The 25,508-nt window shown below is 45.0% G+C and overlaps 1 protein-coding gene across 4 annotated transcripts in view; it reads left to right on the top strand.

Moving 5' to 3' along the window:
- TLN2 (talin 2) overlaps nucleotides 1-25,257 on the top strand; it is a 412,475-nt gene extending 387,218 nt beyond the window's left edge. For 3 of the 4 annotated variants that reach the window (XM_032864799.1, XM_032864801.1, XM_032864800.1), the window contains 7 exons: nucleotides 4,798-4,903; nucleotides 5,834-5,958; nucleotides 16,832-16,957; nucleotides 19,084-19,146; nucleotides 19,238-19,465; nucleotides 22,273-22,398; nucleotides 24,372-25,257. In XM_032864799.1, the coding sequence (XP_032720690.1) occupies nucleotides 4,798-4,903; nucleotides 5,834-5,958; nucleotides 16,832-16,957; nucleotides 19,084-19,146; nucleotides 19,238-19,465; nucleotides 22,273-22,398; nucleotides 24,372-24,500 (903 nt within the window). In that variant the 3' untranslated portion in view covers nucleotides 24,501-25,257. The remainder of the gene's footprint in view (nucleotides 1-4,797; nucleotides 4,904-5,833; nucleotides 5,959-16,831; nucleotides 16,958-19,083; nucleotides 19,147-19,237; nucleotides 19,466-22,272; nucleotides 22,399-24,371) is intronic. The other variant, XM_032864802.1, reaches the window with a different exon arrangement.
- Nucleotides 25,258-25,508: the final 251 nt, after the last annotated feature.

The following is a 25,508-nucleotide window of genomic DNA, read 5'->3' as shown; positions in this document are numbered from 1 at the left end:
GGGGTTTTTTTGGTTTTTTTTTTTTAGTTTTTTTTTTTTTTTTTAGAGAAAGAGCATGCATATGCAAGCAGAGTTGGGGAGGGGGAGAGGGAGAGACCCTCGAGCAGGCTCCAAGCTTAGCATGAAGCAGCGTGGTGCCTGACATGGGACTTGATCCCATGACCCTGAGATCATGACCTGAGCCAAAATCAGAGTCAAACACTTAACTGACTGAGCCACCCAAGGGCTCCTAGTTTTTTGGTGTTTGTTTTGTTTTTAATAGTTTCTCTTAGGGTGTTTTTTGCCATGTCATTTTCATAACAATGTCTGGGGAGGGAGGCAAATGTGTGTTATTAGAAAACAGTGCTGCAGAGAGTTGAGAAAACAAAAAACAGATAGGACTTGGAAAAATATAAAAGGAAAACCAAAATCTTGTATCCCAAAGATATAACATGAATTGAATGTTTCTGTTTGCACGGGTTATCAAATTAGTTTTAAGGTTGTATCCCAGTATAAGGGGAGGAAAAATAATTTTCTCCTAACCCTTCTGAGTTCTTGCCTTGTGTAGTAAGACAGATTAACAAGAGAAAAATAAATGCATTAACTTGTCCAACTCATGGATACATGGCAGATATCCAGGAGAAAAAATGAGTAACTGCATAGGTGGCCCAAACCACCAGCTTAAATACTATCTTTAGCTCAAGAAAAAAAAAAAAAAAAGTGTGTAATTGGTTGGGGGGAGACCAGTGGTGGGAAGTTGGTTACCAGGAAAAGCTTAGTAAAGTAGGGTAAGGCAGTTACTCAGATTTAAATCTGTACCCTCTCCACTGATAAATTCTCTTGTGATAGAGAATCAATCTTCTCTTCAAGCAGGAAGAGGGAGACACCCTCAACAAATGAATATTTGTTTTTTAATGTAAATTTCCCTTTCAAAAAGTAACTTATACTCTGTTTTCGGAGCTTCCCCTGTATCTGCTCTTTCTCAAGAAATTAGCTCAAAATAATCCTTTTACCAAAAAGTTATATTTTGGGGTGGCACACTCTTCTACCCTTCACCAGCTTCCTGTTGTTCTTTCGTTTGCTTGCCAGATTAATTCTCTTTTCAACAGCCTTCTTGAGCTATAATTGGCATATGACAGAATTTGCCCACTTAAGGCATTAAATTAATTGGCTTTTACTGTAATTATGGAGATACACACCTATCACATTATATTATAACATTTCATCACCCCCCCCCAAAAAAATCTTTAGCCTTAACCGGTCATTCATTGCCCTTACCCCCAGGCCAAGCCCTACACAAACACTAATGCCTTTTAAGCCTCTGTAGATTGAACTATTCTGGACTTTTCATATAAACGGAGTCACACAGTATGTGGTATTTTGTGACTGGTTCTTTAACTTAACATAGTGTTTCTAAAGTTCTAAAGCATAAATTTCCACATTCATGGTTTTTGAAGTTTTTAACCATAATTTATATGTTTTGTCCTCTGAGAATCCTTACCCAATCCAAGATCACTAAGATTATTTTCCTGTGTTTTCTTCTGTACAGTTTTAATTCTTATATTTGGGTTTATACTCCATTTGTAGTTAATGTATCCATATGGTGTGGGGGAAGGGTCAAGGTTCATATTCTTACATGTGGCTATCCAATCCATCACCATTTGCTGAAAAAAATTACTTTGTCCCCATTGAAGTAAACACATCTTAGCACTTTTAATGAAAATCAGTTGACCATAAGTGTGAATCTAGTTCTGGTCTCTTTTCTGCTTCATTGATCTATATGTCTATGTACCAATATCACAATATCTTGATTACCACTACGACTTTCTATATAGAGTCTTAAAATCAATTAGTTTAAGACTTTCAACTTCATTCTTTTTCAAAATAGTCTTAGGCATTCTATGTGCTTTGCATTTCATATATATTTTAGGATCATCCTGTCAATATCTTTTTTTAAAAAGCTTGTTGGAATTTTGACTGGAAGTGTAGGGGAGATTTGAGGATAATTGACATCTGAAGAGTCTTCTAATCCATGAATATGGTATATCTCTCCTATATATTTAGGTCTTCTTGAATAATTTCAACAGTGTTTATAGTTTTTAGCATTCAAATCTGTTGTCACATTTAACACTAGGAATTTCATAATTTTTATCCTGTTATAAATGACACTGCTTCTTTAAAATTCCCAATTTTTATTGTTATATATAAAAATATAATTGATGTTTGAATATTGACCTTATAACCTGTAACCTAGCTATACTCACTTATTAGTTCTAGAAACTTTTTTCTACAGATGCTCAGGATTTTCTACACAGACATTGATTATACTTAGGAACAAAAATTATTTTACTTCTTCTTTTCTGTGTGCCATTTTTTTGTTGTTTTTTTCTTGCCCTGTTGCACTGTCCAGAAATTTTAGTACAATATTGATAGAAGTATGAGACCAAACATCCTTACCATATTTTTGATCTTAAGGGGAGAACATTCAGTGCATCATTTACTGTGAGTCTCCCATCATACCTTTAATTCTTGGCTTATTCTTGTTTTGTTGACCCTGATGGATAAACCAACTAACCAGCGAACAAGGCCTATGGACCATTTAGCATTTCAAATCCTGAGCCATAACCATTATTCACTTGGTGGCCTTACAGCATGCATTGTTTCAAAAAAAAAGAAAAAAATAGTATAACCTTTTACAGTTAAGTGGTGCCAAATGCCACCATTTGAGTATGGAGCTGTGGTTCATGACAAATATACAGGTTCACAACTATATATGAGAATCACATGGGGGACTTTTAAAAATCCTGATGCCCAGGCTCTATATCAATCCAGTTCCTTCAATAGCCCTGATGGGATTATATATTAAATTACATATTAATTTACACAATCTTACCACCACTCTGTAACAAAAGGACTATTACTATGCCTATTTAATAGGCAATTTCCTTAAACTAAGGCTTAGAGAGAGGATAAGTAACTAGACCAGGGTTTCAAACATAGTTTGACCCTAGAACCTACACTTAACTAAACTGCATCTCACCTGGTTGTATTAGAAAATAAAAGACACCTAACCCCTTCCCTGTACCTTTCCATGATTCTATTGTGGTTTTGGAGCTGATCCATGAAGCGATCATATTAGGACTTGTCCCGATAGCATGTTGTTCTGTTTTTACTCATCTGCTCATTTGTTCACTCATTCACAGGTTTGTACTGAGTGCTTTTATTTCCAAGAGGTTTTATCTCTAAGTAATTTCTACACCCAATGTGGGGCTTGAACCCACAACCCTGAGATCAAGAGTCGCGTGCTCCACCAACCAAGACAGGCAGGTGCCCCTATTCTGAGTTCTGAATATCTGCATAGTGCTATATATAAGTTCAAGGGTGAGAAAGTAAGAGCAGAGCAGCTGAATTCATAGAACAGTAACAAATATAAATGGAAAAGATTGCAAGAGGAAGGAGGATGGGGATAGATGCAGTAAAATGATATTCAAAAATCTTTGACCAGTCAGTTCAAGCATTTAATATACTGTCTTCTATGCACTAGTGTGCCTGGGGCTGCTCCAAGTATAATCCCATTAACTACCTCAACCCCAGATTTTTTTTTAACCAAGCTTTTCTTAGAGTTCTCTTTTAGCTCTGGGGTCCAAAAGACTCCTAACAAAGAGTGTGCTACCTGGCTTAGTGAAAAAGGGTATGGGACACCAAGAAGGGGATAACATTTAGTGAACTCCTCTTGTGCTCCAGGCATCTCGCAGGCTGCTTCTCGTATGTTAGTCCATTTGCTCTTTATGCCAGTCCTGAAGGATGGGCAGTATTCCAGTTTTACAGATGAGAGAATGGGTTCTGCCTGATGTCATAAACCAGGAGCAAGTGAAGCCAGGTGTGATCACAGGTTTGTCTCAAAGTCCAGGCTTTGTCCCAGGCTCAGAGACTTCAGGATTGTCCGTAGAGAGACAGCCGTTGTGCTTTCCTGTTGAGTGTTTTGGCATTTCTAAATCTGAAAGTGACCACTGAGAAGTATGGCAAAGAGATGCAGAAAAAGAACGTTGGAAGAAGAATTTCAAAATTAGGAAGGAGCAAGATGGTCTAAGTCTGAATATAAATTCATGGTGGAGGTCTCATCCAGTTTCTTAGTTCCATTTGTGAGTGATTTGAGAAGAAATCCTCACAGGATATTCTATAAATTGGAGTGGGTGTTGGATATCCAATATCTTTTCTAATACCATAAAAAAAAAAAAAAGAAGTTTTAAAAACCTTTGAGCCAGTCTGAAAGAAAGAAAATCCTCAGGACCTCTCCCAGGAGAGCTTGCAGTCAAAACCCTGGAGATGGAATGATCCTTCAGGAACAGCCCTCTGATCAGTTGGTTGTTGCTCTCTTGGGGACTTTGTCTCTAAGGCCCCACCGGAGTCTCCTATGTCTTCTGGTCCCGCATTTTTTTGTCACAAGTACCAACTGACTTGCAACCTCAGGCTTTCATGTCCCCTTGGATCGTTCTTACACTGTGGGTCACTTTTGTATGCATACGTTTTGTGTACGAGTGAAAGTGCGAATGAAGGACAAATAAGGACCTCATCTCACTTATGATCTTAGGGAAACGTGTCAGAAGGGACCTTAAGGAAACTCCTGGCTCCCAGCTTTTCATTTCTCACGTGAAGAAACTGAAGGCCAGTGAGCCTCACGTGTTTTCCTTCAAGTTCCGAAGTCACCTGGTGACAGAGTTGCCATAAAACCAGGCTCTCCAACTCTGTCCACCAGTCAGAGTGGACTTTCTCTCGCAGTGGCTACTGTCTTTCTTACGTGTTTGTCTTCATCCGTAGATTCTTCAGAAACCGAGCCCGGAACTCAAGCACCAGCTGGCTGCTTTCTCCAAGCGCGTCGCCGGCGCGGTGACTGAGCTCATCCAGGCCGCGGAAGCCATGAAAGGTAGGCCGCACTCTCGCGCCGAGCGAGTACAGTGAACTGAGTACAGGCTCAGTGCAGCGAACTGAGTACAGGCTCAGTGCAGCGAACTGAGCAGAGAAACCACACAGCCAGCCCAGGCCCCAGGGAAACAGTGAGGTACTTTTTTTTTTTCCCCTAAACAAATGGGAATAGAGTTAGATTTTAATAATAAAATTATAATAATAATTATAATTATTTGTTATATTACCTCTTTGTTTCAGGAGGCTTATAGCTTATAGCCTCCTGAAACAAGGCTTTTTTCCAGTCTTTGCATTAAGTACTTCTACCAAAATGGTATGGTCCGTCCGGAACTCCTCACTTCTCTGAGGGGTGTCGCCATTTATTTTTATCTGTGTTTTCCTTCATCAGAATATTTTTTCCTCGTTCACATAACACACTTCATGTTTAGGAAATGATGCTGTCTGGGTACATTGTTTGCACACCCCTTCATGGTGGCATTAGAAGTAGTCACCTCACCAGAGAAATTCAGTTTCCCTTTGTTTTGAGTTGAGGTGAATGGCTCTTCTCCATGAGTCCCCAGAGAAGAGAATGGCAAATCTGGAAGGTCAGCAAAGTCTTCAGTCTCTTAGAAATGGTTACTGGCATTCGTGAGCTCTAAGTGAGAAGTTAGAGTAAATCTCGAGCTGGCCTTGGACCATGAGATCCCGATTTTTGAAACTCTCACTGAGGACTGTGCCGGGGCTGTGTACATCTGCCTAGAGAAACAGGAGCCCACAGGAGCTCCCCTGACCCCAGCCGATCTCTGTGAGAGCCAGAGAGATGATCACTCGGCACCATGCCACTGGTAGACTTACGGAGCTTCCCTGCATGCCAATCCAGATACTGTTTGTAGCGAAGCCAGTGCCCTGTGGTCACAGCTACCAAGAATGACCCTCTTTGGACTGATTTTAGGAACAGAGTGGGTGGATCCGGAAGACCCAACCGTCATTGCAGAAACAGAATTACTGGGGGCCGCAGCATCCATTGAGGCTGCTGCTAAGAAGTTAGAGCAACTGAAGCCAAGAGCAAAACCAAAAGTGAGTGTCCATGTGTGGCTGCTTGTCTGGTGTCACTGGGTCTTCCTGTGGACGGCTGTGAGATGGAGCTTGGTATGCCTCGGGAGGCTTGTCTCCTTCCCTGCGGTTAGACTCCCAAGCTGCCCACCTGCTCTCCCGGCCTGGCACCTTTGCACAGGGTATGGAGAGAAACCCAGAGGTGGATCCTTCAGGTTAACCACCCAGAAAAATACTTGTGGGTTATTCAGAGGAAGAACCCGGGCATTTACAATCCAAGTTCAGTTCCATTCCGTCTAAAGCAGGTGTTGGGTGCTTATTATGGAAAATCCCTGTCCCTGAACTTGATGCCATCACCCTCCCATTGTCTGGTTTCCATAATGTAATGCAAAGAGCAATGCTGTGGGTCTCTCCTTTCCTTAAAATCGATAGAGAGGACAACGTGGACCTCAAAATTGGATCTGGTGACAGACTTTGTCAGTATGTGCTGGAGGCTGTGGTGGGCTGGTCTCTTTCCTCGTCTGTGTGTGTCATCGGGATATATGTTTAAAACTTAAGAGCATGAGTAGATATGAAGAGAAACGGCCATTTAAAGAACTATTTTAAAATAGGTCAGCAGCGAGGACAATGATTACACAAAAGGACAGTGAGCTTGTGCTCCAGGGGTAAAGCCCAACCCTCTTAAGCTCTTACCTATCCCTCCAGGCCCTCTACCACCAGCCCCCATGATTATCTTCAGAAGATGGTAGAGCTAGAGGAGGCCTCTTTCTCTTCCTATCAAGCAAGTTATGGCACCTATAACCTCACTTCCCTTCCAAGGACCCAAGGACCTTAGGAAGTAAAATCTGGTTTTGCCCTCAGAAAAGTTGGATCCCTCAGATTACATATGCCGAAAACTCTACCTTTTTTTATTAGACCAAAGGATGGAGTCTGAGCACTAGAATATGCCACACCCCTCAAAAGCAGAGCCTGGGTTCATGTTGTGTGGAAAGTAGACATGAGCAGGTAGTGAATGTATGAACCTTGGGAACCTTCTTAAAACCATGAAATTCTTCAAGCCAGTCTTCTAATAATTGCTCTAGACTTGGTGAAGGCAGTCTTTAAATTTCTCTTCAAGAGGTAATTTGAGAGTCATGGCTTCTGACCTGGGGGTTTACCAGGGTTCCCTCCACTAGCCTCTAAGCTGAAGGTCTTAAGTGGTCTGAAATGGTCCAGGTTGTTCTCAACAAGCTTAAGCAAGGAGTGTGTGTATAGGGACAACTCCCATTTTCTGTCCATGTCTTTATTTCTGCTTTGTAAATCAAGTTAATCACAAATGGAAAATTACTTTCAGCTGAGAAGCAAACAACCATTGACTAAGATTTAGAGACTTTGTGCGTAATTGGTTTTTCCTCTTCCTCATCTGATTTCACACAAGCCTCTCCTGGAAAGCTTCCGTCTGCTAATGCTGAAGTCATGTCATTTGGCACTGTTGTGTAGAATTCACCTGGTGCTCCTGTAACATTAGCACTTTGCCGGGTCCTGAGAGCTCCTGTTTCAGTCCCTCTCCATCTATCCTTTTGCAGGATCTCTCAGAGCTCTGTCTCTGAATCCTAGTTGCCCTCTGTCTAGCCATTGATTCACCTTAGAATTCTTGAGCTGAAAATACAAGTCATTAGAGGCCCTACCCCATAGAATAAATGTTGTTACAGCAATTAAATGAGATAATTTAAGAACACAGTGCCTAACTTAATAAGCAGTAACTGTACCACCATCACTGAAACTATGCTTCAGAGACTTTTATCTACTACCTCCTCGGAGAATGCCTGCAATAAAAATTATTCCATAGATCCATGAGCTGATGGCCGTAGCAAAAAGAAAACAAAACAAAAGGCTCGCATTGACTGAGTACTGAGCAGGAGCCAGGCAGCCTTCTAGGTGCTTTGCATGGGTGAACTCATCTGGCCCTTGCAGAAAGTCCACAGAGCAACACGTATTTCCATTCCTGCTCCATGCATGCAAAGTCAAGGGCACAGTAACCTTGCCAGAGTCAGCAGGCTTGGCGGAGCTAGAAGCATATGAGCTCTGGGTGCGGAGTCCATTTACCCGAGTCCTTTGGGTCTAGCCAGTAGTCAGAGGCTGTTGTAGCCCCCCAGAGGAAGTTTGGGGTTTGCCTGTACCCTTTGAGCTATTAATGCCTCTTCTGGGAAGCTGTGCCGAGCTGCAGGACAAAATCCAGAGAGAAAGAAAGCTCTGTGTGTCAGGGAGCCTATTCCTTGTAGCCTCATTTGTAGGAAGAAGTTAGATATGACCCAAGTATCTCTTTGAAGAAAAAGTACGTGGCCATCTAAAAGAATGGTTGATAGGACTGTGTCCTATGAAGAAGATGCTCATGGCATCAATATAAAGTAAAAAAAGAAAAACACACAGGATGCAGAATGATGTGCTCATTATGGTTACAACTCTGTAAACAAAAACTTGCATACGAAGGAGACAGGGAGATGTACAAGGGTGACTGTGGAATTAAGGGAGGGCCTATGTTTTAACCTTTTATAAAGCAGTGTTTTAAAAATAATAGCACTTAAAAAGTGCTGAAGTGGGCCAGGGGTGGGGCACTCGTGCCCTGCCCCGGGAACATCCAGCCTTTGTATTGACAGTCTGGGTCTTCACACAAAGCCAAGAAATCCTTCTGGGAAGGTCAAAGTGGACATAACTGTTGATTCAAGCCCCTTCCTTGGGGATGTCTACTTTAGGGCGCTCCCGTCTTCATGTGAGGAAGGGTGCTTCGTACTTCATGAGTGCCAGAAAGTGATCTGAAGCCTTACTCCACCCAATGGCCAGAGGCTCTGGCCACGTGGGTTACAGTATCTCTAAAACCATTCTAAAGAAACTGTCAACCCAAACTATGGTTTTTGTGCCTGTCTCAGAGTACCCTCTACTTTGTGGTAATAACTGCATGAAAGGAAATAAAATATCTTTCTTGCCTTTACAAAGGAATTTATGTCCCTAGTTGAAAAAAAAAAAAAAAAGTCCAATCTGACCCCACCATCAACCAGTCTTTTGTGGTTAACCAGTTCTCTCCAGGCCCTTCCATAACTGAAATAAGGAAGGAATCCTCAGGATACTAGGAATAAGCATTTGCTCTCACATTCCTCTCCCTATAACTACACACAACCACACAAGCCCTCAGCACACAGCCGACAATGCTTTCCTTTGTAACCGTGGGGCATTTACACTGCTTTGAAGAATAGTACTGGGGAAGGGCAACGGGTTTTTGTTTTTTGGGGTTTTTTTGTTGTTGTTGAAATTATTCTCCCCACATTCTCAGGTCGCCTGTTTTAAAAGTAGAATGCTTCATGGTTTATGAAGATGATTCCTGGTATATTCCCAGCTCAGGACCTTAAAATTTAAGCACCTCTTTTTGCCTGGAATCTCCCAGATGTGAATAACAAATTGACTCCATTAGCACCACTGTTTGTTTGGGAAGATGGCAGGAAGGCAAAAGGGGAAGGTCAGTGAGCTCTGGTGCATGAGCCTGTGATGTTGCCAGTGGCGCCGTTTCCACACGTACAAGCAGCCTGTGCTCCACAGACAGGTAATGGACTTCCTGCCGTACGTACGGTGCCTGTTCTCGAGCCCAGTGCAACCTGGATGCCTTTTCTGCAGGCCTCTGTGTGATATGTTTGATATATTAGGTTGTTATTTAATCCAACTATATATCAAACATATTCCTACAGTGTCTTGCCCTGTCTCCGGGGGTTCCTAATATAGCTTATAAGGCAACAGGAAAGAACACGTTAAAATCACAAGCAGATTTAGAAGACGGGGTGCTCATTCCCTTTCATGATGTCATATTCCATTTTTTTTTCTTGTAGCATGTCAGTACTGCTAGATTCTTTTGTTTGTTGTAGAAACAAATCATAATTATGGATGTGAGATACTCTGTGCAGCTTAGTTTTGTGCAGTAATGAATCCTTAAGGGATATGCTCAGTGGAAAAAAATGGAAGGTTCTAGCCCGTGTTTGTACCCTGGGATAAACATCGGGATTATCAGCCCTAAACACATCCAGACATTGCATCGTACTTCACTTTTGTCCTGATCCTCAGCTTTGAAATTAGTCCTTTTCTTAATCAAGTTTTCTGCAAAAATGCAAGCACAGATCAACTCTAACTTTTCCTTCCACCCATAGCATCACAATGTATACACCGAATCGACCATACCAGCGGTAGGGAGGGTGAGTCACTGTGCTTTATATACACTTGCTTAGGACTGCATGTATCTAATACAGATAATGCAGTGCAGACCGTACTCTGTCTGTTGAATTTCCTGTAAGAGGTTAACTGGTCAGTAGAGGTTGGTCACATTTAGAATAAGCTGACAATAGCCTAATTGGGTGCAAGAGGAAGTTTGGGATTATGAAACATTTTTTCTGGCACACAGCAGCCTTCTTTGGTTGGCTTTGACCTCCTCCCGCTAGAGGAGCCTGCAAAGAATGTGTGCGTTCATTCTGATCTCTCTCAACAAAAGATTGTGAGCTCTGCTTTCTGGAAAGAGCACTATGGTGCCCATAGCTCAGTTCTTTGGAGCAGAGAAGCAGTGCTCCTTTAACAGCACCTCTGTGTGCATGCATGTAAGCAGTGCCCCACATGGTTGGCGAGCCAGTGGTTTGAACAGATGAGTCAGGAAGGCTTCCCCTGGTTAGGTCTGGAAGCCGTCTCCATGTTGCGGAGCCCAGCTAGCGTATGTGCGGAGCTCAGCTAGCTCATGTTCCCGGTGACCCCTGCCAGTGGTGGAGCTGCTCTTGTCACACCCTGTGCAGACATGTAGAGCAGTCAGAGCAAAGGAGCTTACGATGTGGTGGGTGTATCTGATCAAATACTTGAAAGCATTCCATTATCCTTTTTGTCCGTGCTTCCTAAGTAAACATGCACGTGACTTTTCTGAAATCCCAATGATCTTGAAGGATTTTTCTGCCTAACGGAAGTAGCAATTAAAAGATCATTTCACTGATACTACTTTTCATCCAGACAAACAAACAAACACCCTAATGAAACAGTAGGTACTACGGGAAAACCGACTCCCAAGATCCTAATTGTGCAAGCTTGGACCTTTTCTAATGGATGCTGCACGAACATGCATTACTCCTTATCTGGGTACAAAGGCTGGTCTCTCCCCAAGTGGTGGGCAAAACCACTTGGCACTGCTTTCTCTCTGTCATCCACTTTGACTATTTACTGTTTCCCTGGAGTTTTCGGGGGGGTGAGACCAGATTGGGGCTCTTGGCAGGTCTAGTTATTCTAAGAATTTTCCCATTTGTAAATTTTCATTTATAGTACAGGTGAGGGTCTGGAAGATAACCCACCCATGGGGCCTCTACAAGAAAAGCTGGTATGGCCCTTACAGTTGAGTCTTTGGGTGCAGACTGAGGTCTCCCCCACCAAGGCACCTCTCCCCTCAATTCCAGAAGCAGATCAGGAGCAGCCAGACTCACTACAAAAAAAAAGGAGAAATGTGGCTGCCTATTCCACTCACACTTCCAACTGGCCAGAAAAATGCTTCCCTGGTGTGGTGGGAGTTCTTGGTGTTGGCCTTCTTGTTTCCCTCAAGGACATTTAAATTATATGCAAAATGTCCACACTTTTAAAGAATATGTCCAAAGGGTTTTTTTAAGTTTCAGATGGGATACGATCTGGTTTTGAGTAGCAAGCATTCTGCAGATTTCTTTGAAGAAACACAGAGCAAAGCACAGCTCCTAACTGGAAAAATGGCACCATGCGTTGTGATGCACTTTTTTCCACCTGTTGTGAGAAAACTGACTGTTGTGTTTATCTGCTCTTAGCAAGGCAGTCCCTTAAAGGAGGTTTTCAGGGAGGAAGGCCGACCTCAGGGCAGTGACCTTTGAAGCCTTGTCCTCTGGGTACCCTCACCTCCCTCACCTTCAAGATCATTGTGGGGAGGAGCTGCAGGGATGTAATTCACAAACAAAAGACCAAGTGAAAGGACCACAGACAGAAGCATTCTTCTTCTCTGCCGTATATACCCCAGAATCTGTTAAAGAGGAGGTTGGCAAAGATGCTGCAGGAGGGAGACAGGGCCTCTCCACAGAGGAGACCGAGAGAAGAAGGCAGAGAAAAAGTAGTACCTGGTTATTTTAGCCAGCACCTTCTTAATGAAGAAAGGTTTCATTTGGAATTATAACACATCCGAACTAAAGGACTGGGAGAGTTGAGGTTCCTCCTTAAGCTACTAATGGAAACCTGATGGATCCCTGGAGAAAGGCAGCTACTGCTTAAGGTCACGTGGTCAGAACGTGCCGGTCGCTGACTTAGAGCCCAGAGGGCCCATCTCCTGTCTCGGTGTCGAGGGAGAAGCTGGAAGCAGCTCCGGTCTGTAGCGTGTATTACTTGATATTCTGTTCAAATTTGGTTTATGGCTTTTATTTATGATAATTTTAGGCTATCATCAGAAATGGCAGTTAGAACCTTTCTCCAAATTATGAGTCGAAAATGATCCCGAGAGAGAAAAACTAGCTTAGCCCGAAGTCTAAAAAACTGTTTTTAAAACAGTAAGAGTTGTAATGAGCACTGGGTGTTACAAGCCAGTAATGAACCATGGAACACTACATCGAAAACTAATGATATACTGTATGGTGACTAACATAACATAACAAAAAAAAAAAAAAAAAAGTAAAAAAACCACAAGGAGTATATGTAGTGAGGGAAGTAATAATGAAATTAATTGCAAGGAGTTACTGAGCATTTACTGTGGGTCAGTATTGCTCTCTGTATATTTATAATCTACCTATAGCACCCCCCGTCAGAGAGGTAGGAAGGAAGGCAGGTTCAGGAAATGAATGAATTACTGCAAAGATTATGTCCTCAGAATCCCTAAAAGGCCAAAAGGCAAAATATAAATGAGGAACGACCTCCCTTCTCCCTTCCGTCTGTCCCCCTGCCACTCCTACCCCAGTGGAACTCAAGCTCCTGAGACATTAGACAGATCAGAGCAAGATGGGGTCCTCAGAGGCTCTCCAGGGCACAGGAAGCTGCCAACAAGGGAGCCAGCCCCAAATGTGACCTTTCCCCAGAGGGACCTTAGCAGACCTCTAACTTTTTTAAAAAGAGGAGCTCTGTAGGAGAGCACCAAAGAAGAAAAATACCAGCAAAAGAGTGCCTGGGCCTTTCTCGCAGCTACCAGAAAGCCAAGGTGAGGCTAAGTCCATCCTCTGCTGGAGCTTAGTGGGCAGTCCAACAACGACAGCTTCCAAAAGCGGGCGGTGAAGGGGCCAGTGGCCTTCTCCCAGTGGAGGGGAGCAGGGGAAAGGTCACTGAACAGGGGAGGAGAGGACAGATTCAGCCCTCGGAGGCCGTAGCTAACACGTTCATGAAGCAGAGCCGAGTCTTAGTTCGTACATTTAGGACTCTTTCCCCCGGTGCTGCTTTGCTAAGAGAGCCCCCTTGCACAATGTTGGGAGTGCCGTTTACCTCTGTGGATGCCTGAGGACGTGTCACAGCCGGCTGTGGATGCAGTTGCGGGGTGCAGGCAGAGCGTACAAGTAACAGCCCCTGGCCTTAAACAGCGTAGGAGCCAGCGCCCTGATGCGCGTGCCTTCCTCCCCAAGGGACTCAGAATGGACAGTTCCTGATGTGGATGCTTACTCGCTGCGTTTCTCCTGCTGCAAGCATGTAAATTGCCCCCTGGCTGAACTCGAGAACTCCGGAGACTCCTTTTGAATGGATACATTCATTCGGCAAACATTTATCATGTAGTCTACACTGCCTGATTGTGTGCTGGAGAGACCACATCCGTTGAGTAAAACACAGTCCGTGCCCTGGAAGAGAGGACAGGCTGGTAGGCTTGGGTTAGCCGGGGTCTGTTTTCATTCACCCAGGACAGCATTTCCCGTGGAGCAGCCCACCTTTATCAGAAAGGAAGATTCCCAGGCCCCGCCTCAGACCTGTTGAGACACAATCCGCATCTTGAACCAAATCCTTGGGTGATTGTGAGGGAGGGCTGTCTGTTCATTAGCCCACTTAATAAGAGAGTTTTCTTAAGTTCGTGGCGCCCTGGATCTCTGGATACTTCTGGGTCTCCTTGTGGAAGCTCCACGTTACTATCCTCTTTGTTCCCCATCTCCCAGCTACAGTGGGGCTTCTTCTGTTGACAAATCCTGCAGTTTCATTGTGATCCTTTTCTGTAGGAAGATCCTTTGAAAGCCAACCCATTCCATTTCTCTCCTCTTCTGCAATGCAGTGGAGCACCTTTTTAGCTGTTACCGTCCTCCTTCCAGAGGCCATGGCATGTGCTGGTGGGAACCAAGCAGGGGGGCACCCCTGACAGGGACACCTCGACATTTCCGAGTTTCCTTGGCTCAGGGAGAATCCCATCTTTTAGGCTATAAGTTGTGTATGGCATGAGGAGACACCTGGTGTTGATATTTATTTCCAGCAGGAGAGAGAGATGGGTGTTTTGTCTTAGTTTTAAACCTGGTCTACAGTGTCTAAACATTAGCCCTCCACCCCTAGAGCCATCCCATTCAGCTTTATTCAGCCCTTCTTGGTGCTTTTTAGTCAGAGCAAATATCCCCCAGAGATGTGCTTTCTGCCATGTCCTTTTTAAAGCATAGAGATGTGATGGAACAAAAAACAAAAATTCACCAGTGGACATTTATACCAGTTGCCATTGCAAGAAGAATCTGTGGGTGTCAAAAATATTTCCAAACTGAGTATCTATTTCAAGTATGTGTTCTGGGGGGGGGGGGGAACCCTTCAGGGCAACAGAAGACGTGGGCGAGGCCTGTCAAATTGGTAGGAACAAGTTGATTCTATTAGATCTACCCCATGCTTAGAGTTAGCACTTAATTTTAAGGAAGTCCCATTTTTGTGGATCCTAAAATTTGGGAGATCAGAAATCTGATTGGGTACTCTACACACCTTGGAGCCCGCCAGAGACAATGATCTGGGACACATTAAGAAGCCACCATGGACTTCCGTTTCCTCTGCCCCAGTGGAAGGGACCCCTAATGGGTTCAGAACTTACCTGGTTTCCCCTGGTACCTTAATCTGTTACACGCTTGAGTTTCTTTTGTAGAACAACTTTCCACAAAGGCTCTTAATTCAAGTTTGCCTAATGCAGTTTCCTTGGAGCCTATGTATAATAGCATCTTTTATGCCAGAGTGTCTTATAATGAGTTGTTTTTCTATTTCAGTAACCACATTTTATACTCCACCAGTCCTATAAGTTCCCTCCTCCAGAATGAATCCACTGCAACTGAATCCGTTTCTGTCCTGAATGCTCCTAGAGCAAGACTTTGTCAGATAAGAAAGAATATATGTATGGCTTCTGTCCACAGACTTCTAAAATGCTGGCATCATTTGTCAGAGTCCCTAGATGGGCCCTGAAATGTTATTTTGATAACACTGGAGTTGTGAAAACAAAAATGAGCTTGGCATCTCTCATAGTTCAAGATGCGGCAGTAAGGAATAGGAACTGGGGGGGAAATGTATCTATGTATCCATCCCGCCTGCTGTTTCGCATGGAACCATTAGTGGCCAACTCCGAGCCTCTGCTACAAAGTTGGTCCTCCCTGATGCCCCACGGGCAAGCAGGCTAGTAAAAACATATCCTCATGGAACAGAGAGGCTGAGGTTTAGATCTGGTTTAGAGTCTGAATTCATGTCGCCATATGACCATGTCACAGCACTCTACCTCCCTGAGCCTCACTTTTCTCACTGTGAATATGAGAATGACTCTACAGTAGAATATTTGTTTTCCTCTTGCTTGGTAAGAATTAAACAAGGAACGTACCTGGACATGCCTAACAAAGAACTTGGCACATAGTAGCTGCTGTTAAAAACATAGCTGTTGTACAACATTGTGAATGTACTTAATGCCACTGAATGGTCCACTTAAAATTGGTTCAGAGGGTAAAGTTTATCTATTTTTTGGCACATAAAAAAAAAGTATTGCTCTACCTGACCATCATCGCAATGCCTGAAAGATAATAGCCCCATCTTCAACCTTCTATAATCAAAGGGGAACTTAACCCTGCTTAGGTTCATACAACGTGAGTGCTGAAGGGACCTGGAGGGCATCTAGTCTGACCGCCCCAGATGGTGAGGCTGCATCCCAGCCAGCCCGGGACCAAGGTCCTTGCACTTGCCACGCTTACCAGCGCTGCTCTCCAGCCTCCCGGCTTGTTCTGCCAGCACGGGGCACAGTGCTGGTGAACTTGGAGCAGAGCCCTCACAGCCTGACAGCACCTGCATGGGGTGGTCAGTGTCCTTCCCCAGGTGGAGCCGGGCCCTAGACTTCCAGGGGACTCTACCTCCACGTCATGTCACCTCAGCGTCCTTCCCGCCTCTGGTGATCTGTGGTTGGTACAGAACTCTCCCTGCTCAGCCACAGAGATGGCAAATGCTTTGTCACGTTTGTTTTTACAAATGCGAGAAAAATAAGGCTTTTCACAACTCCTAGCCACCTTTCCTTTCTTCAACCCAATTTTTGAGCTTTAGGCTCTGGAAGAGTGTACCACCACCCACTCCTTGGGCTTTGATGAGGGATTATTTAAATTTTCGTTATTGATGCCAACAGGACCATTTGAGCATATTTTATTCACAGTGAATTTGTGTCTGTTTAAAAACTCTGGTCTAGAAAAATAGTCTGCCTTGGAATTTCCTGACTGGGAATTGGTGTCGAATGCCACCGCTAGCAGCTTGTACCTTTTTAGAATTGAGGTAGTGGGAGGCAGCAGATGGAGAGGCGTTTTGCCAGCTCTGGCCTTTCTACCTGGGTGTGGTTTGTCAACAAAAAAGTCATAAACGGATGAAGAGCCAGGTGACCAAGCAGTAAGTAGTTTGGCAAAAAGCACCCTTCATGGATGCGAACGGCATGTGATGTCATTTTCTTCTGTTCTAGCAAGCAGATGAGACCCTGGACTTTGAAGAACAGATTTTGGAAGCTGCTAAGTCCATTGCTGCCGCCACAAGTGCCCTGGTCAAGTCGGCCTCGGCAGCCCAGAGGGAGCTGGTGGCCCAAGGAAAGGTGGGTGAACCGCGCTGGCCAGCTGCTGGGACATTCGGACAGTGTGAGTCTCTGAGGACCAAAGAGAAGGTGGGAAGGCCTGTGGCCTGGCCCCCCGGGCAACCATTGCTGAGCCTTCCCTCCCTGAATTGCCCATGTCTGCCCCACTGAAAACTCTGTTTGCTTAAACCTAACATCCAGAATGAAGGGTTTGGCTTCTGGGCCAATCATCTGCTTCTTGTTAAAGAAAGCATCCTGTTCCAGGCAGCGATCAGGCCCTGAACAAGACATTTATAGTCCCACTGTATATGAAGCTATTTAAAGATGTAAACTATCATATTTTCCTAGTGGATGGCTCTGGGAGCACCAGAGTCAGGGGCAGCATAATATAGTTTTCCATCTCCAACGACTCAGTCCGTTCTTTGGGGCTCTGGCGAAATGCTGTCCAACTCTGCCCTTAGCATTTTCCTGAGCCCGTTGTTCAAAAGACCAGTCTGGTTTTAAAACCTGAGATTTCTTTGATGGGCCTGACCCCCAGTCATCCATTTCATCTGCATTAGCATGAAAGCATAATTCTCTTTCGGTGACCCGAGGATTAATAGTATATTAGACTAATGCTGGGTATGGGAGGGTCTCCCAGTTTAAAATATTCCGCGTGTTGTTCCAATACACCGTGGAATTTGACTCCATCCAAACTGCATCTTGTGGAGAGCCTCTCAGATCTGGAGGCACTACAGAAATCCCGTCAGGCTGTGGGTTTGGGGTGTTTGGTCACCGTAATTGTCAAATACTTGTGTTTGATATTAAAAGGCTTTTGCCATCCATGTACAAGTAGACAAATACGATTGTGCCTTGACCTCACAACTTGTAATACGGACAGGAAGTTATGTCCAACCAGTGGCCATCCATCTTCCTCCATGAAGTCTCCTGTGAGCTAAAGTTTGTCCCAATCCAACCCGCGTACCACGGCTCCTCTTTCTAAGCCATTGTGTGCTGTATTGTTTGCTATTATATATATAATATATATAACGTGTGTATGTTTGTTATTATATATATAACATATCTATGTTTGTCTCTCCACTGGCATGCAGTCTGCCCCTTCGTGCTTCTCTGTTATGCCCTGTAGATGCAACAGAGGGCTGACCTCACCTAAGTACTTGTTGACCAATCAGTATGTAAAGACAAAAATGGATCATTGAGAAGAATATCCTACATAAAAATTTCAGTACCTTGATAAAGGGCCAACTGTGAGCCAAATTGCTAGGTTCTAAGAGAATCTAACTTGCTTATACATTTGTTGAATATATTCAGGCATTTAGAAGGTTGGTAAAGGTGGTTCCACAGGAGTAGAGTGAACTATATAGGCTTACAGACAGGACCTTGGGGTTTTATCTGATGTTCATTGAGCCTTGGTATGGCACCTAATAATTGACAGATCCCTAATTCCATATTCAAATTGAGGTACTCCCTCTGACCTCTCCAGGCACCTCCCACCATGTAAAGGTTTTCCCTCTTTGTACCCTCTGCATCTGGACAGAAAATGTTTCACTTGTTGATGTAATTTCTAAATAGAAACAGAGATCATCTTAATGTCCAGCTTCCTACTTCTCTCCTGACCCCTGACAAAATAGTCTGTATTTCCTTAAGGCAAGGGTCTGCTATCAACTGCACTGAAGGAAAGGCACCAGCTGCTTTCCCCACCCCCCCATCACCTGCCAGAAAGTCACAATGTGGCTTTAGGGTCAGTGATCAGGAGAGATGTAAGTTTCCCTCAGCCCTTGAAAGAAGAGGCCTCCATGGCTCCTATGTTTGAAATGGAGAAAGGTCAGCAGAGGAAAGAAGCATGGGAGGACAGCCCTGATCCATCATTCCTGAGCAGCTGGCCCAGAAACACTCTACGTAGCAACAAAATGGTGGCCATTCTGAGTGTTTCAGATGAAGACCCCGGGGCCCAGAGGGACCCCAGCCAGGATGTGCAGGAACAGACTTGGAGGGACAGAAATGGTGTCCCGTTCTCATGCTGTTGGTGCTGTCTGTCTGATGAGATGTTTTCCTCTCTGGTTCCAGGGTGAGGTAGAGCCTGGGAGGCTGCAGGTCCCCCTGTGCCTCCCAGAGCTCATTACAGATTTCTACCCTCCACTCTCTAGGTGGGCTCCATCCCCGCCAATGCTGCCGATGATGGACAGTGGTCCCAGGGGCTGATTTCTGCCGTGAGTCACCTTTTCCTTCCTTCCCGTTTGCTTTTTGGATTCCCGGAGGGAGGTTTGGGCCATGGGTCACTTCTCTACTGACTGTCCCCAGGCCCGGATGGTGGCAGCTGCAACCAGCAGTCTCTGTGAGGCAGCCAATGCCTCCGTTCAGGGACACGCCAGTGAGGAGAAGCTCATCTCATCTGCCAAGCAGGTCGCTGCTTCCACAGCTCAGCTGCTTGTGGCCTGCAAGGTGAAGGCTGACCAGGACTCAGAGGCCATGAGGCGGCTACAGGTAATGGTCACTGATGCTGGTGGGAAAATACTCCTGTTGGAGCGGGTAAGTGTCGCCAAAGGGGACGGTCTCACTTCCTTGGCATGACCCACCAGGCCTTCCATCAGCAACTCTGTCCCACGTTTCTCATTTTCTACCCAGTACAGCCATGCATCCTACACCTGCCCCAGCAAACTGACATTCTCCATGTGTGCCTCTGGTCTCATGCCTTGGGGCCCTCGCTCACCCAGAATGTCCTGGCCCTCGCCACCAGCCCCACCTGGTGATCTCCTGCTTGTTCTTTGTGACTCATCTCCAGAGTCACCTCTTCTGGGAAGCCCTCCCTGACTGCTGTGTGTTGAGCAGTTGTTCCCTCCTCTCTCCTGCCAGAGTACTTGGCCAGACCGCTCTTATGGCTCCTGTCACTGGGGACCGCCTCGTTTATCTTTAGAACAGCCTTTGACAAGCCATGAATTTCTTAGGTGCAGGTACCATGTCTTTATCTGCACATCTTTCACACCTGAGGTGGCACCTATTCCAGTAGGGGCCCTCATGCCCTGTTTGTGAAAGAAAGGAGAAAAAGGACTGAGAAATTTCTAGAAGACTATGGCTGAGGTTTCCCAGAGCCCAGAGAATGTGCTCATGATGAAAGTTATAATCGAATCCCTCACAGTGCACATGAGTTTTCCTGATTGTTTTAATCACAGAAGTGTTTTAAACACAGAGAAGGAAGTGTTTGGATGAAAAAAAAAAAAAAAATTACAGAGGCTCAACCTCTTCACATGTCAAATGTTACCATTTTTTTTCTCTTCCTGTTTCTATGTCTATACAAAATAACTGTCTGCTTGTCATCATAGCAAGAGACATTCTGCTTTTTTTCCACTTAACGTTTTATCATACATAGCTTTTTATTTGAAGAAAAGGCTTCATAATTTCTCTATGTAAAGCTAACTGGTCCATGCTCCATGAGTCTCATTTTTGATGATTGCATGATACTACATCACCTGATTATGCCAGAATTTCCTTATACTGTGGACATTTTGTTTCCAATTTTTTAGATTTCCTAGATATTAGAAGTGTTAGAATGCAGACTATCTATATGGATGAAAAAAAATTTATATGTCATGAATAAAATCATAAATGGCAGAAATGTTTGGACAATTTCACCGACAGTTGGGACTCTCATTTCATTTTGAAAGTCCAGAAGAGTGTTTCTGATGCTCGGTCCTCCTGAATCTCCCTCCTTACCATAATTCAACTCCTGGGATAAACCCAGGGGGGAAATGGGGAGTTACATGTCAGTGAATATGTGGCTTGGGGGCTTGAGGAACACTTCTGGGGAAAACATCCTGAGTTAAGGGAGACCTGGGTTCAGGTCCTGCCTCTGCCATGTATTAAGTTCATGATCTTAACACAGATCACTCAGCTCTCTGGGCCTTTATCCACCTCAGCCGTGGAATAATGATAGAGATGCCCACACTGGCTCTTATGAAGGTCAAGAGATGTGAACATACTTGTATGAGTCCCAAGGACTTACACAGGCAAAGCACGGTAGCTCTCCTTGTCATCGTTTCCAATGTAACTGGGTGCTGCAGTGTCACCTCTGAGCCCCTTGCTGTGACCCAGAGGTTCTCTGGGACCACCCTGATCTGTGTCCAAATCCCCGCTCTGTAACATACTAGCTGCAGGGTCTCAGAGAAATAACTAAACCCATTTGCTGTATCAGGTAACTACAACGGTGACCTCTGACCTCATTAAGCTATTTTGAGAATGAACTTGTCATATATTAATTGGCATTCCTTTCCCTTCTAGTGCAAGCCCTCATGGTCTCCATGGGTCACTTTAAATCACCCACCAGATGAGCTAATCACTTTGACAAGAACTCAACTTTCTGATGGCTCATCCCGGTGCACAGTCCTTGACTTTGAGGGGGACTGGGCAAGGACTATGGGAGGCTTACTGAAGCCTGGACCACCATTAAAAGAAAATTTCAAACCTCAGGGGGCAGAGGACAAGTCCCCAGAGCCATGCTTCATGCTCATTAAGAGTAAGCCATTTTGGGCTATAGCTCTTACGAAAGATCTAGACTTCGCATTGGAAAGCTTTTCTTTACCTGTCTCTAGCAATGGCCTGGAGCCCTGATGTGCCTCTAAAAACATACCTGTCTATGGGGGCCCTAGTTACTGTGGGGCTCCCAGCACCCCTGTGCAGGGTGAGGCTGTGCTTTCCTACCCTTCATTCCCTCAAAAAGCATTCAGTGGGCGCCAGCCCCGGGCACCCACTGTGCCAGCTGCTAGGGAGGCAAAGACAAAAGACATGGCCTCTGCCCCTGAGTTACTCACCGTCCAAGAGGGAGAGGGGTACAGGTGGGAGAGAGGCCACACAGAAGCATGCACAGAGCACTCTGGGAGCGCTGTGGGGAGCTGTGGGTAAGACCACAGCAGACAGAGAAAGTGCTGTCTGAGCCAAGACTTTGCGTTTGTCTTAATTGGTTGGGGCAGAGGGAGGTAGTATTCTAGACCAAGGAGATGAGCCCTGGGCATGCTTCTGTTAACACACATTTCACACTGGTACAGTCATCTGTTTTCATAAGTAAAATCCCCCCTCAGAAATCTGTGTTCCTTGGGAGCCAGGAACTGGATCTCATTTCTCTGTGAATGATCTAAGGTTAGGTAGGTGCCAGTGTTGGTGAAATCAGTGGACAGCTAGACAGACATATGGAGTCTAACGACACAGAAATTCTGTATTATCATTGGATGATAGGAAAATAAATTGATTCAGAGTTCCATGAACTGTACTTTCATGTCTGTTCTTGCTGAATCCAAATTGGCTGTTTCTAATGATATAATATATGTTTTTTCCTCCCTCTCCAGGCAGCAGGAAATGCTGTGAAAAGAGCCTCAGATAATCTTGTTCGTGCGGCCCAGAAGGCAGCATTTGGCAAAGCTGATGATGATGATGTTGTAGTGAAAACAAAGTTTGTAGGGGGCATTGCTCAGGTTTGTGATTAAATCCAGACGTGTTTACTCCAGAGATGGGCATGGTGTTCTAACAGAGATACAAAATACCAATAGCTTAAACAGGATGGAGATATTTCTCCTTTGTGAAACAGTCTGGGTGTAAGCAGTCTATCAATGGTGTGCTGATTCCTTTGTATCTGAGCCCCGGGCTCCATCTGCCTTATTATCCCACCATCCCTGAGATGTTGCCTTGGCCAGTTGGCCCAACATGGGTCAGTAACCACCCTTGCTTCCTCTCACGTGCCATTGGTCAGGCCTTAGTCACATGCCCAACCAACCCAGCTGCAAAAGATGCTGGGAAGTGTAGTATTCCTTCCTGAAAAGCCCTGTGCCCAGCCCAGATCAGGGATTCTGTTATAGAAAAGGGGAAGAAGAGAAGTTGGAAGACAATAGTATTATCATTTAAATAAAATGATGGATTTGGAGCTACTACCCCACTCCAGGTAGTTGGCCCTACAGAGAGAATGAATAGTAACCCCATAACAGAACTTATATAAGGATAAACGGGCCTCTGGCCTATAAGGATTACATTCTTGAGCATGGTAGTGAGGAGCAAACTTGAGGAAATAAAGCCTGCAGTTTGGGGTATGTGTTAATATAAATCCATTATACAAGAATGGTTTTCTTTGCTTGCTGGAGGGGAGGGGGGCCGGAGAGATGGCGTGGCTGAGTGATGGACATTGGGGAGGGTATGTGCTAAAAAAAGAATGGTTTTCTTTTTTTTTTTTTTTAAGATTTATTTTTTAAGATTTTATTTATTTATTTGACAGAGAGAACGCACAAGTAGAGGGAGTGGCAGGCAGAGAGAGAGGGGGAAGCAGGCTCCTGCTGAACAGGGAGCCCGATGCAGGACTCGATTCCAGGATGCTGGGATCATGACCTGGGCCAAAGGCAGATGCCTAACTGACTGAGCCATCCAGGCTCCCCTTTTTAAAAGATTTTTATTTATTTATTTTTTGTGAGAGAGTGAGAGTGAGCACCAGTTTGGGGGAGGGGCAGAGGGAGAAGCAGGCTCCCCGCCGAGCAGGGAGCCCCATGCGGAACTTGATTCCAGGACCCTGAGATGATGACCCAAGGTGAAGGCAGATGGTTAACCAGCTGAGCCACCCAGGTGCCCAAGATTGGTTTTCTTATCAGTACCAGGAAGTTACTCATCCCCATGCCTTCCTTAGCCCTTCTTGAACCATTCCCTGTGTTTTGAAATACACTGGATGCATTTCTTTCAGACTCTCTTTCTTGATACACTAGTTCCATGAGAAGTTCCACAAAGAAGGGTCACTGATCAAATAAGTATGGGAAATCCTGTCCTCTTCACCTCCACCTCAGACTATCACAGTGATCATGAGCCTAGGAAGGGCTCCCAAAGGGCCCACAGGAAGGAAATCTATCTGCTTTCTTGAACACAAACTTAACCTTCTTCACCTGATATCTATTAACTAATATTCCTAAGATCAAATCTTAGAAGCATGAAACAAATATATGAACACTGTCACATGGTTAAGGACTCCAGCTTTAGATTTAAGAACACTTGGCCAGGTCCTGCTCCACCACCTGGGTGTTCAGGGAAGTGGACCCACGTCTCTCAGCTTCAGTTTCCTCATTGGAAAAATGGGACCCTTGATAGGGACGACTTCACCGTGTTGCCAGGAAGACGATAGAATATTCCACGTGAAGTGCTTTATACTGGCACCTGGTGCATAGTAGGGGTGCAGTAGATGTGTGCTATTGAATCAGTGGCTAGGAGTCAGCTTATTTTCGTGGGTCATTGGTCTCAAAACCCAGAATATGGCCCAGAAGCTGGTCTCCAGAGCTAAGATACTTACTTACTCCCGGTATCTTGCTGTGTCATCCTAAAGTGGAGGCTGTGGGAGCTCATGGGACAGGCAATGGAGTTGGGGAGGGTGATTTCCTGGAAGGCTTTAGATCCATCCAGCTTGTTGCTTTCCTTCTAGATCATTGCCGCTCAGGAGGAAATGTTGAAAAAAGAACGCGAACTGGAAGAAGCAAGGAAAAAACTGGCCCAGATCCGCCAACAACAGTATAAATTCCTACCCACTGAGCTGAGGGAGGATGAAGGATAAGGCCAGAACCAAGATGGCGTGCCCCAGGGGAGAGCCCTGCAAGAACTGGACAGACAGTGTTCCTGAGAGGCTGGGCACTTACCTGGAAACTGCCTGCCTCCCCCTGGGGCCAACCCAGAGCCAAGTGCTCATTCTCAAGTCTCTGTCTTGTAGGGCACCGGCTGCATGATCGTGATGTCACACGGTACAGTGTCCCACCCACAGCTCCTTCGCCACCTCCCCTCATGCCTCACCGTATCTCAGGAGAGAGGGACACACGTTTCGTGAACTGTTACCAAAAAAGAGAAGTCAGTATTATGTCATTCTCAGACACTTTTGCTTTTTGTCGGTCCTTCTCTAGGTCCCACTCCTGGGCCTTCTGTGAAATCTTAAGAGGAAAAAAAGAATGGCTTGGGGAAAATCACTGATGTCCTAGATGTTATTCTCCCTATCAGGAGAAGATGGAAGTTGGAGCTGGACACAGTAAATAAAAGCCAGAAACGTAAACCAGTGTGGACTCCAGGAGGGCAACTCAGGTCCTTCTGTGTCTCAAGCACTGGCTTCCCCAGAGGGTGGAGAATTCCTGCTCCCATTTGCACGCTTTCTTGCCTCAGTGTGTAAGCTCCTTGTACAATCTAGACCCGTCTTGTATTCTGTGGCCCAGAAAATCGAACGATGATTTTTTTTTCCTCCATAATCCAAAGGGCAGGAGTACAGGGGACTGCCAGGGCTTGGTGAACGGGGGCTGTAATAAAATGTGTGGGCTCCTTCCTCTGCAGAGCTGTTTCCGTTCACAGGAGTCTGCCCACACAAACCCGCCGCCTCCTGGTGACAGTCCTCCGAAGCATTCGAGGTGGGGATTCAGCTAGAATAAAGCCATTCTGTGCTGACTCCCCCTTCCCAGTCCTCCATTGGCTCCTCTGCTTTCCCAAAATGGTTAGATTTCAGGATTGCAAGGCATCCCTTTCAAAATCCGTCGCCTGTCCTGCAACCCAAAGTGGACCTTTTTTCTGTGTCTCTGTATGCTTA

Source organism: Lontra canadensis, unplaced genomic scaffold (assembly GCF_010015895.1).
Source record: "Lontra canadensis isolate GAN:19392208 unplaced genomic scaffold, GSC_riverotter_1.0 scaffold28, whole genome shotgun sequence".
In the NCBI taxonomy this organism is placed as follows: domain Eukaryota; kingdom Metazoa; phylum Chordata; class Mammalia; order Carnivora; family Mustelidae; genus Lontra; species Lontra canadensis.
This window is presented reverse-complemented; position numbering and strand designations above follow the sequence as displayed.